This window comes from Anser cygnoides, chromosome 23 (assembly GCF_040182565.1).
Source record: "Anser cygnoides isolate HZ-2024a breed goose chromosome 23, Taihu_goose_T2T_genome, whole genome shotgun sequence".
Lineage (NCBI taxonomy): Eukaryota > Metazoa > Chordata > Aves > Anseriformes > Anatidae > Anser > Anser cygnoides.
Window position 1 is genome coordinate 1513842 of NC_089895.1, and position 15476 is coordinate 1529317.

Genomic DNA, 15476 nt, shown 5'->3' on the forward strand with positions numbered 1-15476 from the left:
TCAATGTGTAAGTCACAACTTACATCTCCAGTCCCACCAACTGCAGAATAGTGTGAGCAACGCAAGGTGATGTCATTATCTGCAAGTCTCAGAAGCATTCAGGACAGAGGCTCAAACATTAACTCTTCCACAAGGACGCAGCTTTTTCGTCTTTCCAGAACTGAGCTGAGATTGGCTCAGAAAGGCTCCCTCCGAGCTCACCTGTAGATGTGGAGTGCGAGACAGTGGGCCTGCCATCTCACAGAGGATGAGTTGGACTCCAGCAAGAAGCAACGCAGGAACTGAATGAGGGTCTCCTTATCAGCAAACTTGTTCAGCTGGTTCACCAGAGCTGTACACAGCTGATCTTCCTGACTGCCCGAACTCTCACCTAGGGAACACCAGGTAGTAAAAGACAGACTTAAGAAAACATGAATAGAGTACCTCACAGGCTAGCCACTTTCCTATTCTATAGATCATAAAGAATAATGGATACAGATCATGCAGATAATGGAGGCAAATGACTGTGGCTAAGTCAACAAGCAAGTTCAATATTCCTCTTTTTTAATATTATCACTTTTTTACATATAAGCTAAAGCTTTTGATTAACACAAAAGAAAACTCCCAGAATACTTGCCAGTAAGGATGTGAGAAATGTGCTACACATCCCGATAAAGAGAAAAGCAGAAATAATAGGGCAGTGGAAACAGTCACAAAGAATCGTCTGTCAGAGAAAGCCAAAATAGTTTCCTGAAGAAAAGCCAGGAGAGAATTTATGTCCATGACTTTTACAGGAAAGCTTAATTACTTTCCCAAGACTTTGGGCATCCATTAAGAAGCAGCCTTGGCTCCAACATAGCTTACATGTCAGACAAAAGAAACAAGTCTGAACATAACCATTGAAGAGCAGAGCTATTTAGGTGTGCATCAACAGTATTTAATTTCCATGAGCCTTTCAAACTCCTGCATCCCAGGACAAGCAATTTAGGTGGAAGCTACTTGGTCACTGGTACAGGCAACTTCCATTAGACAATTTAAGGCCCACTCAAGTTAATAAATACTCATAGTGGGTTTGGGGTATACCCAACACTTAATTTCAGCCCTAACTCTTACGGCATACTACTTCATCTTTGACCCCTTTACTAAATATAGTAAAAATCTATAGGAGAGAGTAAAAACTCTCCTAGATGTAGCTAAAGTTTGCAAGTGCCCTTGCCAAGATCCATGCCCCCTTCACAACAGTACTATTTATCACAATGAGAAACAAGCAGTTCTCTCTAAACAGAAGTACAAAAAGCTAAGAGGAACAAACTTCATCCCTGAAAGAGCCACGGAACAGGGCACAGCTGCAGCTCACCCTCTCGCTCCTTTTCCTTTTCCTCCTTCTTGCTCTTTTTTGTGGAGGATTTACTCTGTGTGGCTGGCTGCCCAGAGCCTGATGCTGCAGGAGCAGAGGTGGAAGAGGTGCTTGATGATCCGGAGGATGAAGCCATGGACAGTACTTTACTGCCACACAGAGCACAAGACAGCAGCTGCAGGAGAACTGGTGACACTCCTTCATCTACCAGGAAGCTGACTTGAAGGAGGAAATAGAGAACCGCTGCAGAGAAAAGAGAAAAATTTTGTTGCCTGAATTAAAAGCAGAAAAACCCACACCAAACAATCAAACCAAACCACCACCAACAAAAAACACCTTTGATCATGACAAGGACCATCCCACAGACTTATTGAACATTCCCATCCCTACATTTGGGTACAACAAGGCAAAGTGTTTCGTCCCAATTTACATGCTGGAACAACAGCAGTACAAAAAAGAGAATGCAGATCTCATAATTCATGTTTAATAAGTTATTCATTAAACCATACTGCGTTTTTTAGCTACGGAAGAGATGCAATTAGACCACAGTGACAATTAGTAATGGAAATGGTTCGGTCCTACCCAAAACTCTCAGTTGTGTCCCTCTCTTTTTGTCTGCTGAGCCTCCCCACCCAAGAAGTCCTGATTCAAACCAAGGCATGTAATGTATACCCTCTGCTCTCTCAGAGAAAGAACTCACAGTCATCTTTAATGCAGAATTTCTGCCAGTTCACCGTTCGCTGTGTAGCAATCTCTGCACAAGCCTTTAGATGTTCCATCTGAAAGGCACAATGGGATAGGATTAAATACCACGCCAGTGTTTTTATTACTGACATCTTACGTAAGTGCAACATACACTTCTTCCAAGTACAGTTGCACACTTTTCCTTACCAAGCTGATCAATGTATCATACTGCAGTGCAGAGCCTGAACTTGCTGTGACCACACTGGCACGAAGGAAAATGCCTTGCTCTTCTAGGAGCTTTTTGATTCCACGAACATGGGAGTCCAAAGTGTGGAGGTCTCGGAGCTGGCGGTATTTATCCTTTGATCCACAGATAAAGAGCAAAAGCTTGCGGACTTGGCGGCGCACGAAGGGAGTCTGCTGGATCATGAGGTACTAGACAAAGAAAAACCTACAACATCAGCACTATGAACTCACGAGCATGCAACCTGCACCAACAAAAACATTTTTTCTTTCAAAAAGCTAAGATACTGGAGATGCATTAACGAATCAGTCAGCTTTAAGGTAAAGTCACCCATAAAAGCAAGTCATAGGCAGAAGAAACACTGCACAGCAATAGTGCAGCATCCTGACCTGTGTGACTGTGAAACTGTTTCCGAAAACTATTCTTTGCCATCTATAAAAATAAAATGTGACCTCAAATAAAAAACTAGTCTAGCTTAATTAAGAAATCCTTCCGCAAACTTATGCAAATGTAAGATAATTTGTTATCTCAAGTATGGAATCAAACAAATGAACTGAAAATATATACTTCAAACATCTTATTATTTTCTTTTTTAAGGACTAAGTTAAATACCAACAGCAACGCATGACATTGTATTGTACCACCTCAGAGATTTTGTATTAAGAGTTCTCTGACAGCAAACACTGAGTTACAGGGAGCAAGAGCAATTTTATTTTCCACATATGCTTTATGCTTAGATACCTGTTCAACAAGAATAAAACATAGCCAGTTGTTCACCTTCTTTCAAGGGGGAGGAAAATCAGATATGAATCGGAGATTGATCCTATGAAATTCCTCATCTCTCCCAAGTAAGGCAACATTAGTGGAATTTTCTGCTTAAAACCTGCAGGTGTATCATGTTCTCACCTCAGACAAAAAGTAGAACCAAGAATGATCAAAGATGGGAGGTGGGATGCGGGAGTTTGTGTCTGCAATCTTCTTGATCTGATAGGGCAGCCGCAGTACCATCTCTGTCAGAAGCTGAGTGTAGGCCTCAAAAACATCTGCAGCATGACCCTGAAAGTGAGAGAAATCAGCCAGGCCCTGGCACTGAGAACTCCCACTGTGCTGTCATGACAAGCTACAGGGTGCGTTTGTTTATTTTCTAAAAACAAAACTCTTCTGTACCTTTGCAACCAGAAGAAACACTCCCAACTGATAAACAAAAATAAGCTGACAAACCTGCATGAGGACTTTACCTAGGAGGCAACTATGAGGATGCAGTAGATTACTCTGTAGCCCTAAGGCATTTTAATATATGAGCTTTCAACTTAGGAGACATGCTTAGATTTAAGTGGACTTTTTTCACTGTACCTGTACATATATCAACCCTCCTCTCCCCAACTCTAGGGGAATGAAGGCACCATGGTGGTTGAACAAGTCTGGGGTTTAATGTGGAAATCCCTATCAACTGCTAGGCTTCCTTGCCACAATGAATAGCGGTGGTTCAGAACTTCTGCCTGCCAAGCATAAAGAGTCACATGAGGGAGTAGCTTCCCCTCAGGAAGATTAACACCTGAACCAGAAACAATGACAGCAGCTCCACAGAACTGCCTCATTTAGCCAGGCAGCAAGAGATCTAGCGAGCTGGGCTGCCCTGCTAGAGAACTCAGAGCAGTTATAATTTTCTCTGCGCACTAAGGGAACAGATTTTAATTGCACAACTGAGCAAAAACCACTTCTGCAAGGATGCTTTTACTTGCTCCTCTGCAGCAGTCCTTTAATGCAGGTCACATAACACTAACGGCATAGGGCACGACTCACCTTCACATACTGACGGAGGAAGAAAGGGCTCATATCAGGTGGAGAAGAAGTAGTGTGAGGTTTCAGGAGCTGGCTAGTGGCTACAGGCTCCTCGTCATTCTGCTGGCTTTTCCAGTACTCTAGCAAAGACTTCAGCACATGCAGGCAGTAGTCAACAGCACCAGAGCTCAACAATGCAGCAGCAGTGGCACTAGAGATGAGGGAGGAAGACTGAAACAAAGAGAAAATGGATTACTAGAGCACCTGAGAACCACCATGTCAGAAGAGCAAGGGAAGCTGTGACAATCGGATGGCATTTGCTGACCGTATGGATAAGAGAGCTTTTTTTTTTTTTTAATGAAACTTTACAGGCAACTTTTAAGTTTGCGGTTTGTTTGAGGTTGTTTTTTTTGGTTTTTGTTTTTTTTTCCATGTTTATGAAAAGAAACTCAAACATTTACAGAGACTCTTTTGAACAAGTGCTTAGTAAAGGAAAACAAATAAAATCTCCTCTTAAGTCTAATCTCCCCTCGACACATGTGCCAGAGGCCACTGAGCTATGGATTAGACGACTAGGGCTTTTTTTCCCTTTTTTATTTTTATTTTTTTTTAAGTTGGGATTTCTATTTGTTTATCTGGGATTTGGCCAGCTGAGGGTGAATTTTGGTAGAGAAAGAGTCCCTGATGCAGATGCTGCTCAGAGGCTCTGCTCCACCCAGGTATTGCTCCACCTGCATTCTGCAAGACGATGAGCTTTGATTTCTGTGGGAAGCTCAAGTGAATAACAAAGGCTGGAGAAAAAGCTACTGTAAATAAAACTATTAAAGCAGCCCTGTAAATCCAAACAAACCCCACAGCTCATAAGCTCATTAAAATTTGATGCAGTTCAGACTAAATTTTTTAACCTCTATGCTTTTTTATTAATCTCCTTCCCACCACACATACTGCTTTTTATGCCTTATTACTGTACCTTTTAGCAACAAATATCTAAGGAATCCTCTTAGCGACTTTTACGTTGACACAGCAGCATATTGCTTCCCAATAATCACATTACAAATCCTTTTAACCCCTTCAGCACCAGTAAGATGCAACACAAAATCTACCAGAGCATTTTAAATAACATCACTAATGTTCTGCCCTTAGCACAGAACAAACTGTGCATAAAACAAATCCAGTCATCTTCCCGTGTTGGTTTCCTCCATCTGAGTCACAGCAGAGATCTTTATTCAGAAGTCAAGAAACATTACAGACCCATCACAACTTTTTCCAAGCACTTTTAACTATTTTTCGGTTTTACACCGGCTATTTTAAGTAACAGCATTTATACCATCTTTGATGAAGAAAAACTCCCCAACCACATCACCCTCCTGAAAAAGCATTTTGAAGAACATACCTCACAAATGGAAGACTTGGATCCTGACTTAGTTCTGGACATGAACACACTAAGCAGCCTCATTACCACCAAGTGTACTTCATTCACAGGAGAACGTTCATTTTTCTTAGACACATCCTGCAAAGAGAGCTTGCTTACTTACAGAGCTGAGCATCATGTCCTAAGCATCTGAATTTCAGTGCTCTGATCTTCACAAAGCATTTCTAATTTAAGCTCAAACAGTAATACTAAAAAAGCAGCCCGAATTCCTCAGCTCCTAAGACTAGACAGTGGCCTGGGTGCCAGAGAAGAGTTACAGAAATGGAAATGTATACATGTCAACCGTACATCATTGATCAATCAAGACTGTTTTAAGAGTTGAACTCAAGGCAAGCAAGTTTTCGTGCTCACTTGCTAATACTGGAACCAGGCACAGGTGAGGTTTTTTCTATGTTACGTGAAATGAACTAACAGAAATAAAATTCCCGAGCACATCCATACAGCAACTATGTTTTTATGACTCCAATGCATCTAATTCCTCCATGGGAAGAAACTTTGTCTAGAAGGAGCAACTGAAGATCGTGTGCTCATACTACAACTTGCCTTTTTGTCCATGCACAGTTCTGCAATCAGCTGGGAGAGAAGGTTATCTAATGCTCCCTTGTCTTTCTCATCATCTCCATCTAGGTCTGTAGTGAGCATCAGAATAACCTGGAAATAGAGGTAAGAGAATTAACAGAAGACAGCTTCCATGTTTTCAAGATAGATACAGACTATCTTTCACAAAATCTCTGCACAGCTTTTATCTTGATTAATTCACGTTCTTTCCCAAATTCTGCCTGCAACACTACTCCCTAGTGTGAATTTTCAGTACAAATGTGAAAGACCCTCCCAAATATATAGAGGTTCAAGGATCTTATCCCTTAGGCTCATCAGTTAAAAGTAACACCACATTGAGAAAGGGTATATGCCTAGCAAAACTGTTTGGGTAAGGAATGCTGTGCAACAGATTGAACACTTTAGAGAGGGACTCGCACACTGTGACCGGGAAGGAAAGATAAATGGAAAAGCATGTGCAAACAAAAACCCGAGACTAGTAGCAGTGATTAACTATGTGATTAAGGCTTAACTCCTGAGCCCTCCTCAGTTACCTGCATATAAGGAATGGCCCGGACTCCTCCAACACTCCTCAGCTGAGGTAAGTTTTGCAGCAGCCTCTCCAGCAACATCAGTCGGACCATGTGCAGCCTAGGAAGTCAGAAGGCAGGAATCAGACACATTGCAAAAAATTCTAGCCCCAAGAGGATTACCACCAGGGCACTGCAATTTACCACAGACACTTAGAGAATCACGAAATCTTAAGGTGACCACATTAACACAAACAGAAGCAGACTCCCTCAGACTTTACACTTAAGCAGTATGAAAAATGCAGAGCAACTCAGACAATGGACAGTCTTTTTCTGCAGAACCAGACTGACTACCATGACTACTTGCAGAGTTTAACTATCTAGAAACTGAAAATCAATTCCAAACTGCACTGTAAAAATGACTGAGCATCTGTCCCACAGAATGGAAGACTGCAAATCTTTCCCAAAGTACTTAGCACTTTCGTACATACTTTTTTCCCCTGAACACTGAATTTCACGAGCTTCCTAGAGTTAGATTCTAGTGATTCTTCTATTTAATAGGCTCGTATCTATTTTTTCTTCACTTTGTAAAGGTAGCAGTTTTGTGGGACACATTACATAAGTGTAATGTTACATGGTGAATGCACACAGGGAGGCACTTTGCAACAACAGTTTGCTCTATTCTGTTTCAGACACAAGATCGGCTTTTGATTTTTACTGTCCAAAGTTGCAAATCACATTCCATGAACTTCAGCACCTACAGTCCACTCCTCTACAAACAATGACCCTGCACAACAGATGTGTGATTTTTGAAAAGGAAAACAAAGCCTCTTGCCTGTTGCTGGTGTGGACGTCTCCCTCTGCCTCCCCTTCCCCTTCTGAACCATCTCCTTCTTGCTGGCCTGTGGTAGTGCTGATGGCACCTGTGCTCGAGCTGACACTACCTGGTCCAGCAGGGTGGCCTTCAGCTGTCGTGTCCCCATAAGCGCTACTACGGCCAGACACTGAAAAAGAAACCAAGAAGAAGAAGAAAGGGAAATACAGTATCAGCATAAGTGCACATGCATCCTGCCTTCTTCCTAGAGACCAATGAAGTTGCACTACCCTTTGGAATTATGGTTCTAAAGAGATTATGTTTGTGGTTACCTTCAAAATTTTAAAGGGCATCTTTCCACCAGTGCAATAACACCCCCAGCAGTGTTTGTGACCCAAATCTTTGTGGCACAAATTGAGTTGGTTCTACAGCAATAAATTTAAACTGAGTCAGAAGGAGGGTGTTCTATACAGGACAGGCAGCGTGGACATTGTTTTTGATAGAAGCCTGATTACTGGCAGCCTTTAAATACATTATTTAATTCTCTTTTGCTCAGTTTTACGTGGGTATCAGTCCCAAGCAAAAAGCAGAAAATTACTTCTATCCCATCCCAATTTACGCTGCAGTACAGTGAATTATTTTATTCTTGCTCTAGGCTACTGCACTGTGTTATTTATTACAGGCCAGCAAAAACTACTATTCCACACTTCTAGAGAACTATGAAAGTGAGCAAATATTCCATCTGTAGGGCACATTGGTGCTAACTGCAAAACAATGCATGGCATCACCTATTTAGAACAGATTTCTTCTTTTCCAGGGATTATCCACCCCACTTAATGCTGGTAAAGTCCTATTACTGTAGAAATCAGATATACAGACACGAATCCAGCAAGAGATACTCACCACTGTGCTCACCAGCCACCGAGTCCACCGCACTGCCACCGCTCTCAGAGCCCACACTCCCACCATGGTCAGCAGGTGAAGTCCTAAGAGTTGAGCCATCTGTTGCAGCTGTGCTGCCTTCATCATCAGATGCTGGAGCTAAGAGAATAAAGAGAGCTGTTACAAGTAAAAACACTGTTTTAATATAACTCCAAAAGAATTGCATATGAAAGAAAAGCCACAAAGATTTATCTTTTGGTTTTGCGTCAATTTTCAACTACAAGTCAAAAAGGAATGTGGAGTGTTCATCAGTACACTTAAGACTGCTAAGAACAGTGGAGGGGAGATACCTGAGAAGGAAACCTTATTATCATATTTACAAATATCTAATTTACTTGAATGGCAATGGCTGGTTGTTTATAAATGAAAAGGAAATACCAAGTATAATTTACTTTGTCTGCTTTATTTTAGGAGGAGGAAATCAGTTCCTCAGAACTCCATAATGAAAGTCTTTCAAAGCAAGAAAAAGTCATAAATACACTACTAAAGATACATGAAGCCAATGGCAATAACTGGTTCTTCAAAATCTTATTTACAAATGAATTTTAAATCATTATTTAGGTTAAAATTATATATAAATTTATTTATTTATTTATATTCCTCACAGTGAACAGTTACCTGATGCTGTTGTATCTGAGAGTGTTCCGGCATCAAGAGATGAAGAGCTTGGTGCTTGGCCAGACAGTCCTAAACTCTGGAGTCCAAGTGCACTACTGCTACTCCCTGCAAGAAGAAAACAAACAATGAGTATCTTCCCACAAACAAACTATGTTAACTCTGGCCTTTCATGTACATTTCATAGTTCTACTACCTTTGCTTTGTTGGTGGTCACATCAACAGTTTCTGCTCTGCTTCTTTCCCAGTTTCCTCATATTCTGTTCACCTTTCTGACTACCAATAAATGCTTACAATTTACCTTGCTGATCTTGTTGCAGGCTCAGGGCAATAGCCAATTCCACCATTGTTTCATCATCTGCATCTGGAGGAATATCCAGCATGGGTGGGAATCCTTCTGCTCCAGCCAGAAGAGCCTCCAGGGGAGAAGGGTTCCCATTATTCACATTTTCAGAAGTCTCCAGAACCATTGATTCAGACTGTGGAGAAGAAATACGAGAGCTTTTGCCAAACCACCACCAGCTAATGGAACACTAAGGATTGATTCATCGTAACTAAACTAAACCCAAGTACCTAGCAGACTTAAAAGGCTCCAAAGAGAAGTACTCTGAACTTACCACCATCTCAAAGTCCCCATGATCAACTTCATTTTGCTCCTGGCTTTCTTGTCGGATATGTTCACCATTTGCTATCCCAGAGCTCTGCAGCTTGTCTTCCGCATCGTCGTCATCATCATCATCTTTATCTCCTGAGTTAAAAAGGATTAATTCACAAATGCACTCTTTCCTTACATATCATGAACAAGGTAATCAGTGCTGAGGAAAAAATAACTCGTCCACTGTTTACTCACAGTTACCAATAGATTCCATGACAGCTACAATTCATATCAATACTAAAAGTATCTCTTGAATGCAGATTTGATACCCTAATTTTTGTCCACACATATTTTTGTTACTGATAACGTAAAGGCTTGAAAATATGCATGTATTACTATATTACTACAGCCTCAATAAAATACTCAAGCTTTGCTGCCACTGAAATCAGAGTATCTCAGAGATCTCCCCTTTGAATTCTAGAATATCAAAGACAAGGTGAATAATAAAAAAAAAAAAGTTTTGTAGGGAGGCAAGAGGAAGAAAGGAAAACAAAGAAGAAAGACTAGTTTTGTCCCATTTAAAAGACTACTTTTTTGGGGTCTTTTCTGACAAATGAAGTAGGTCATGCTCATTTAAAGACAAAGATGAATGGATTTTTTCATACCCATAGGAGTATTACTGCGAGGGGAAGATGGCAAGGTGACATGTCTCCGTTTGTTCCTTGGTCTCAGTACTCTGATCAAAGCTTGTTTGCAAGAAAAGCTCACTGCAGGATCCTAGAGGGTTAATAGGTAATCATTAAACTTCTTAAGCTTTAAGTTCTTATTCACTGTATTTGGAAAGATGGGCAAAAATACACTTGTGATTGGTCACGATTCATGTAAGGCATATGTCACTACCCATCTTCAAAATTCCCTGTTTCTCCCAACAGCCATAAAACAACACTTATTATTACACGTTAATGCATGAAAAACATTATTAAAATACAAGGAGAGATGCATTTCTCCTTCATCTATCTCTGGCTGTATGTTTTTGGCTGCAAGCCTCTATTTTGTATTGCCTCATCTTACCATTTTACCTGTAATTTTACTCTTGTCATGTTATTTGCGTTATGGGTTGATACGGAGCATAACAAGGTTACATACTGGGCAAAGTAACATCTGCATGTAGATCTTGGATGCTGTATGGATACAATCCAGTTCACATGTGCAGTATCCATGGATAATATCCACCAAAGCATTGACCGTGGCCTCAACATGAGTCAGACCTAAGGAGGAATAAAAGTCGGACTGTAATCAACTACCTTTCCATTTCAGCACATAGATCAAGACGCTGCAGGAAGCATCTTTTACTTGTGTAGACTTCAAAGCACAATGCTAGTGCCACAAAAATATTGAAGCTTCAGTCCAAAATGAGCTTAAACACCAATCTTGTATAGAATATGGAATAGTGCATGTGCCATATACCAGCACCACTGGATATCCCCTAACGCCAACATAATCACCCATGAAGTCAGACATAAATAGATCAATCATCAGTCTCTTTTTACTAGTATATACACCTATTTTTGAACAAAAGTTTTAGAGCAGAATTCAGAGATATACCTTATAAAGCATGCATGGCATCATTAACAACTTAAGTCGAGTTTGAAACAAATAATTTTCTGTTTACAAGCTCAAAATAGGCTTCCTTAAAACACAAAACCTTGACTATAGCAAATAAAGAGCTAGCATACCTGGCAAGCAGGCAGGGGCGAGGAATGCATTTTTGGGTTTCGATGCATGTAGCTTCCAGAAGTGGTTGACCAACTGGGTAATAAATGTGCAGCCTTCTCCTTCAGCATGTTTCTGGGCTTCTTGCCCTTCTTCACTCTCTGTACAGATCAAAGAACAGCTGTCATACTTGTGCAGAGCAAAGCATTAATAAGCAGGGAAACACCAGTTTATTTGAAAAAGGCTTTTGTTAAGAGGGTCTGATGTCTCCATTACAAGGACCATCTCAGGCCTATCATATTTCAAATATGACCCTCTCACACTGAACCAGATACCACAAGACATTTTCAGTTACCACAAGAGAAAGCTGAAGAAAAATCCAGACTTGTCTACCTGTTTCCAACTGTGGCAGCTTTGACTCCGTATAATGGACCAGATTGTTGGGTCTCATAATAGCAATGGATCGAGCAGTGATGACCAACCTCTGAAACACTTCAGGATCAAGGTCCTTTCCTTCCTTGGTTGAGGAACTCAAATACTGAATGGCTTTACTTAGCAACGCTTGATCCTGTAAAGTGAAAGATAACATAGGCAAAGAAAAAAAACAACAGACTGCAGAACAGCAAAACAGCTGAAATACAACCGCAGGATAGCTCATGGAGACATTTGCTTTAACTTTCTTTGCCAGTGTCATCTATAAAGAACAACAAAAAGTCACCCAGTAACAACAACAAAAAAAGTCTGGAGAATTCATTTTCATTTTTCTTTCCCTCAGGCTTAAATGCAGACAGGATGGCCAATGTATACACATAACCATTCAAGTCGTTAGCAAGGTCTACCTGCAGGCATCTATGCATTTACTGCAATTATGTTAGCACAGTCCAACCACATCTTACCCTAGTATTTTCCTATCACCCTAAGTCAGATGCCCGTGAAAACAGAAATCAGAGCTACTGACACAGTTTACAAACAAGCTTGCGTTTCAAGACCCTGACTCCTCTAGATTGATTGCTATTATTTCCCAACAAAATCTTCAAAAAGCATTTTAGCTAGTGAAACTTCGATGAAACACAATACCAGCAAGGCAGGCAGCAGGAGCTAAAGGCAAGTTAGCCACCAGGTTTACACTGCATGGTAAAAGTGCTTTCTACAGGCAGGCTGCACCTCAAACATAAATTAGCAAGTTACTGTAGTTGCTGAAATCTTTGCACCATTTTACCTTGTGGTTATGGTATGCTGAGCGACTGGTGTGCAAGCTAGCCAAGAGACTCTTGGTTTGCTGCTGGACGCTGGAAGGAGCTGGCATGGACAGGAGCATGGTAGCCAGTTCCTGAGCAGCCACCTTATTCTTCTCCTGTTCCCAAGAACAGACAAAAAAAAAAAAAAACATTCTTCAGTTCACTAACTGTTAAGGTGATGCGTGAGTCCAATTTCTCTGCAGGCTACCTCACCTCCTTGCACTGAGCACACAAGTTTCTACCTTCTTGCAATACAGTTTTGATAACCCCTCAATTTATTATTTGACATTTAAAGAACATTTCACTTGCCTAAACAAGAAAAGTCCTTTTGAGATTTATAGGCTTCTACCCTGATGTTTTTGCAAACGAGGTCACTCTACAGCACAAAAATCCCACCAGCAATAAATGCAAATGCCAATTGTCATTCTAAACTAGTTTCAAACGCTTTTCGCTAAGTCAACTTTCAGATCAGTGCTCTGAGCAAAATGGATGCGGCTCTCTTCTGTATCAGGCCCCCAGGGCTGCAGGAGGTGCTGATGATCTTGCCCCTCCTCCCCCATCTCTGAAAGCTCAAGAATGTATTCAGAAAGTTACTTGCCTTCTCGTTGACTGGTCCTACAGCAAAGCAGCTTTCCAGCGCTTCTAAAGAACTCACTACTAGCCTGAAGGGAGAAAGGAAAGCAGGCTTGAGTACAGCAACCCTCCTCTCGCCTTAGCACTTTGCTTTATGCAGGCTACAGTCATGAGTAGCTCAGAGACAGCTAACGAATGCCAAGTACAAAATCAAAGCATGATAAAACCTGCCACAGGCACCATGCATATCATTTCATTGTGTTACAGACCAGAGTTAAACCTGGCTCACGCTCACAGACAAACTTAGGACTGCTTTAATAATCCACAGCTGAAAGACAGGGGCTTTTCTCTACCAAAGAGGATAAAACACTTCCTTACACAGCCTGCAGCAGGGATAACTTGGATTGTCTTGACAGTACCAATTCACCATGGCCCACAGACGTACGTACATATGACTGCAGATCAAGGGTTGGTATGACACATGGGAAAAAGCGTAACCGACTTTTCTAAGGGAGCAAGATTCTACTCGCTTGCTATTTTCACACAGGTTGCTCTTTCCAATTTGGAGTTTCAGCGCAACGTACTCCAGAGAAAAATTAACTCTGAGCACCAGGTATGACCCAAGCGAGAGATGGATGCAAAGTTTTGACAGCAATAAGGCAGGCTAGTAAAATACTTGCCCCAGCTGAGAACCTTATTTACAACTTGCAGCAAAGTGCTGACTCTCCCTTGCTGCACCACTTCACATCTCGCGGTAGAACTGCCTGAAATGCCCTCTGGCACACCAGAACGAGCAGTGCAAGAATACAGGAACAGGGAGGGAGGAGACAGCATTAAGGGGAGAAATAACAGTGTAAGATTGGATATGAGATAGAAGAAACAACAGTTCTCTGGTCTGGTGGTGATAAATAACATTGAAATCCCCTACCCTCAGTCACCCTTCATAAAGCTAGTAGGGAAATATAAGTGGGAGAAAAAGACGTAAGGAGGGACAAAGCAAAAAGGAGTCTGTCAAACAAGCAACAGTTATGCTGCATACAGAAAAAATCTGCAAACCGCCTCATCTTTACATTTTGCTATATCATCTGCCATGCAATGACCAGAATGTAAAGAAGCAAATGTCACTTGGAAAACAAAAAAACAGTCAACAAAAGCCACATCATGTGTCTGTCTCTCTGACACACACTCATTCGTGCAGAGAAAAGGATGGCATACTAACCGGTCCAGGGTGGTTAGGGACTCAGTTTCAGAACTTTGGGGGAGCAAAGAAAAAGGAAAAAGAAAAAAAAAATATGTGTAAAGCTCACAGAAAAACTCCCTAGAACACATCCTAAGCAAAAGGCAAATTAAATAGGGAAATCATGAAGCTGGGAGAGCAATATATCCAGTAAATCTAAGCACGGCTCTTTCTATTTGGGCAGCAGACACTTGCCTAATAGCACAACAAATAAAGGAGATCCAGGCCACCTAGCACAGAGAAGCCAAGCACATTGCTTAAAGCACAACTGAAGGTTAAATTTGAAGTACAGACACCAAACTTCTGAAAGGAAAGCTGCCTCTTGCCTGCCATTAGTTGCTCCTACTCAAGAGGCCCTTTATAAGGTAACCACACTGCATTCTCTAACATGTAAGTAAAAATAAAAATAATAATTTCTTTTGGTTCCAAGCTTTTAGGATATAATTCCACTGCTTTCAAAAAACGGAAGGCATGTCTGTGCATAGAGAGACATCTTGTGGAGATGTCACAGCAGAGAAGGGAAGAAAAGAGAAATTATGGGCAGGAGAAAATGGGCCCAAATAAGTCCTTCAATTGGATGTATCCACTGCTTCAAGCTCTGAACATTTATGTGAGAATTTCAGCCAGACAATCAGCCACGACTTACTCAGAGTCAAGCAGCATATACCTCAGAACGCTCATTTTTCAGCAGCGCTAGTTCTTCTATGACCTGTTGCCCTCCTGTCCTTGCTACCTCGCCAGTCTTTCTATAACCCTGATGGCACAGGCTGTATGAGCTCAGAGAAAGAAAATGGGATGGATACACAAAGTTCCCTTTCTTCTGTAAATATATCCCCAACTCACCCTTGTGCTCTGACCCTCAGTATGGATATGGAAGGGGGAAACAACACTTTCTCCACCACAGTAGTTAAGCCTGTAATATATGGGCTCTATTCTTAGCCTGTTAGGAACCACACATCTAAAGCAAGGTCACACCCAAAGTCCTCCTCAAAATGAACTGAATGTCAGAGAGGCCTAAACTTTGTGAGCTCCAGAGAATGAAAGAGGGCTAACTTGAAATGAGAAAAAGCGCCAAGAAAGCAGAAATCTCTTCAAGACTCCTATAACAAGTGAACTGAGCATACAAAGCACGCGCACAGATCTATCCCTCTCATCCACCAGATAAACCAAGAGGGAGCACAAAGTTCTCCTTAGGAGATAATCA

At 41.3% G+C, this 15476-nt stretch overlaps 1 protein-coding gene across 5 annotated transcripts in view; it reads right to left on the reverse strand.

The window, feature by feature from the left end:
• Positions 1-15476, reverse strand: part of UBR4 (ubiquitin protein ligase E3 component n-recognin 4) — a 78353-nt gene that overhangs the window by 31065 nt on the left and 31812 nt on the right. The window contains exons 50-70 of one of the 5 annotated variants that reach the window (XM_066982007.1): positions 14255-14287; positions 13061-13124; positions 12444-12578; positions 11618-11792; positions 11248-11385; positions 10658-10779; positions 10177-10288; positions 9534-9664; positions 9218-9395; positions 8920-9024; positions 8263-8394; positions 7381-7549; positions 6570-6666; positions 6022-6129; positions 5440-5556; positions 4068-4277; positions 3171-3320; positions 2228-2455; positions 2037-2115; positions 1337-1579; positions 202-370 (exon numbers count right to left, since the gene is read on the reverse strand). In XM_066982007.1, coding sequence (XP_066838108.1) covers positions 202-370; positions 1337-1579; positions 2037-2115; positions 2228-2455; positions 3171-3320; positions 4068-4277; positions 5440-5556; positions 6022-6129; positions 6570-6666; positions 7381-7549; positions 8263-8394; positions 8920-9024; positions 9218-9395; positions 9534-9664; positions 10177-10288; positions 10658-10779; positions 11248-11385; positions 11618-11792; positions 12444-12578; positions 13061-13124; positions 14255-14287 — 2895 coding nt within the window. Of the gene's footprint in view, positions 1-201; positions 371-1336; positions 1580-2036; positions 2116-2227; positions 2456-3170; positions 3321-4067; positions 4278-5439; positions 5557-6021; positions 6130-6569; positions 6667-7380; positions 7550-8262; positions 8419-8919; positions 9025-9217; positions 9396-9533; positions 9665-10176; positions 10289-10657; positions 10780-11247; positions 11386-11617; positions 11793-12443; positions 12579-13060; positions 13125-14254; positions 14288-15476 lie in introns of all 5 variants that reach the window. The other 4 variants (XM_066982006.1, XM_066982004.1, XM_066982009.1 and 1 more) reach the window with 4 other exon arrangements.